This window comes from Formica exsecta, unplaced genomic scaffold (assembly GCF_003651465.1).
Source record: "Formica exsecta isolate Colony F162 unplaced genomic scaffold, ASM365146v1 scaffold423, whole genome shotgun sequence".
NCBI classification, from domain to species: Eukaryota; Metazoa; Arthropoda; class Insecta; order Hymenoptera; family Formicidae; genus Formica; species Formica exsecta.
The window spans coordinates 86,107-89,152 of record NW_021851472.1 but is presented as its reverse complement, the minus strand read 5'-3'; the positions used below and the strand labels follow the sequence as shown (position 1 = coordinate 89,152).

The following is a 3,046-nucleotide window of genomic DNA, read 5'->3' as shown; positions in this document are numbered from 1 at the left end:
GAAAAAAAATGAGAAGAAAACATAAAATGCGCAAAAGACTTAAAGGCATTTGTGCCTTAAGTTGTGAAATAGAAAAGTTTGAGCTTTCCTAGAAATTTGCTTTCTTAGATAAAATAAAAAATAAAAAGAGTAAAACAACCAGAGTGTCAATCAGATAAAGAACAATGAAGCAATGAAGATATTAAAGTAGATACATTCGATGCAGAATGTATTTTTTGTTTGTCATACACACATATACATATAGCTTACCGTTTACGAAATAACACAATAACTAAAATTTTTTATAGAACTATTATTGTATATATATTTTACATGTTTAATTCAATCGTATGTAACTATTATATTATAGTATATTACTTACTTGTCATATATATATGTACGGATACCTTTCCAAAATGCTTCTTTGCCAACTGTGTGTTGCAACATATGCAATATAACGGATGCTATAACAATACACGTAATCATATATATTACAGTGCCTGTATTTAATTATGAACACAGCTAGTAGAAAATGATTTGTTATATATATAAACATAAAATTACATATATATATTTAAGTATATAGTTTTATTATTAATTTTACCTATTCTTTTACAACATTCAATTTTATATTTAAGAATTTACTTGCATGGCAATTTTAATTAAATTTACTATACCTCTGATGTAATAAGGAATTTCAAAAGAACTGTTGATTTGTGAACTAAGAGGCCACATACTGTACTCAGCGTCTAAATGCAGACAATCTTGTTGAATTTGAACCATGAATAAATCCATTATTCGAGAATCTGAGATAGTCTAACAAACAAAATTTTAACGTAATTATTTCAATATAATAATACAAATTGCGAAAGAACTGTTTGCAAATTTGCATTGGCGCGTTGTTTTCTAATATTAAAACTACTTTTTTTAAAGCTTAAAAATATAGTAAGATATCTGTAAAATAAAAATCTGCGTTTCAACAATTATTATATGGAAATTATTTCTCAAATTATTTCAAAGCATATATTTTTTATTATAGATTTTATTTCTTTATTATTTTAATTTTATTATATATAACACACACGTATGTATTTTTTTAGATAATAATTTTTTATAATTAAGATTTTTAAAAAATGTAAAAATATCTATTGAGAGACCAGCATTCTTACAAATAAGAAGTGTTAAATGACATATATTTTTCATCGTTACCATATAATAATAAACATTTCTTGTGTATAGTCATTACCTGAGAGCTAAAGATATAATAATTACCTTATCGACTACATAGGCTCCAAAAAATGTAATAAAAGCCTCGGTTAACCAAGAGTGTGACCACCGAAATGAAAACCATTCTCGTAATATTTTACTAACTACTAAGCGAAGCACTTTAATTTTACGCCCAACGGGATCTGATGTTTCTTTGTACACAATATCAAATTCTCTAAAAAAAGTTTTTAAATAGTATAGTTACTATAGTTTATTATTTGTGAATCTTTATTAATATGCAATATATACATACATACTTACACATACATACTTATATACATACATACATACATACATATATACATACATACATACATGCATTCATACATACATGTTCATACATACGTGTGTGTGTGTGTGTGTAAATACATTATGTATATTAGTTTGGATATGAATAAGAATGTATGCGCACAAAAGAATTACTATTCATTCAGTTGGTTCATATTTTCAAAATTATATAAGGTATTTATAAAAAAAATAATAAAACTGAAATTATCTTTTTACTGCGTAATGCAAGCGATGTGATCTCAGTGTTTTATAAATATGTACATATATGAAATTTTAATGTATCACATACGCTACCATGTTATTTATTAAAATATTTATGTTATTTATTAAAATTAACTATAAAAATTAGTTTAAATTTTTAATATTTAAGTTCTCTCTAAAAATATATATTTAATGGAATTTTTTTAACATATATATTTAATGAAAATATATATTTTCATTTAATTGAACAAATTTATATAAGCACACATAAAAATATGCAGATCTATAAAACATTTTACTATTTTATATATTGTTAGTATATACATATATAATTTACTTATAAGTTACTTTTATATATAATAATTAAATATATAATAAATAAAGACATTTTTTATTTATATATCTACCTATATAGAACAAGCCCTAAAGTTATCATGTTTTCATCATCGAAATGTTGAATTACTACATGATCTACTTTCGAAATTTTCTGTGATCTCCCCCATTCTTTTTTCAAATGACTTGTAATTTTTTCCACAATATTTTCTGTATGAAACAGGAGATATGAGGCGATTTTTCTGTTATACATGTTGGCCACAGTTCCAACCACATTACGAATGAATAATTCTGCTCGATTAACTATAACTGCCGCGATGAAAGAAGTAGACATTGCAACAGTAGTATCGTAGTGTATCGATGCCATATCATTTTTAAGTACTTTTATTTCTCGTGTTGGCATATTTGAAAAAGCCGTGTAATTACGAGGATGTATTATAGAAATATCAAAGGTCGCTTTTAATTCCGGTTTGTCCCAAATATAATTACAATGTATTAGGTATTTCACAATGTATTTCATATAACATACATTTATTAATTACTCACCCTCTATTGTTATATTCACTTTCCATTAAAACAAAAGTTTCGACGTTATCAGCCATAACACGGACAAATTTGCTGTCCATTAAAGAAAAAGTTCTGAAGCCTCCATTATCAGCTTGTAATTACGAGGATGTATTATAGAAATATCAAAGGTCGCTTTTAATTCCGGTTTGTCCCAACATGGAAACAATCGTCGGACACCATCTATCTGATAATGTGTTGCAGCCATCCACCTATTATAATTTAAAAAATATGAATATCATAACGATAAATTTTTGTGTTTTTGCCAACGTAAAAGTATTGAAAAAACAGAAAATATTATATTTCAATAGTAATTTAAATTCAATTTGTTATTACTTATCACTATATAATATTTTTACTATTAGTCACGATAAACCTTTTTTTTTATTTTTAATGTATAATATATATAATATGT

The 3,046-nt window shown here is 25.0% G+C and overlaps 1 protein-coding gene across 1 annotated transcript in view; it reads right to left on the bottom strand.

Moving 5' to 3' along the window:
* Window positions 1-3,046, bottom strand: part of LOC115240312 (aminopeptidase Ey-like) — a 12,277-nt gene that overhangs the window by 4,815 nt on the left and 4,416 nt on the right. Inside the window, exons 3-8 of the mRNA XM_029815384.1 lie at window positions 2,737-2,843; window positions 2,142-2,547; window positions 1,252-1,420; window positions 657-795; window positions 362-443; window positions 265-271 (exon numbers count right to left, since the gene is read on the bottom strand). Of these exons, the coding sequence (XP_029671244.1) occupies window positions 265-271; window positions 362-443; window positions 657-795; window positions 1,252-1,420; window positions 2,142-2,547; window positions 2,737-2,843 (910 nt within the window). The remainder of the gene's footprint in view (window positions 1-264; window positions 272-361; window positions 444-656; window positions 796-1,251; window positions 1,421-2,141; window positions 2,548-2,736; window positions 2,844-3,046) is intronic.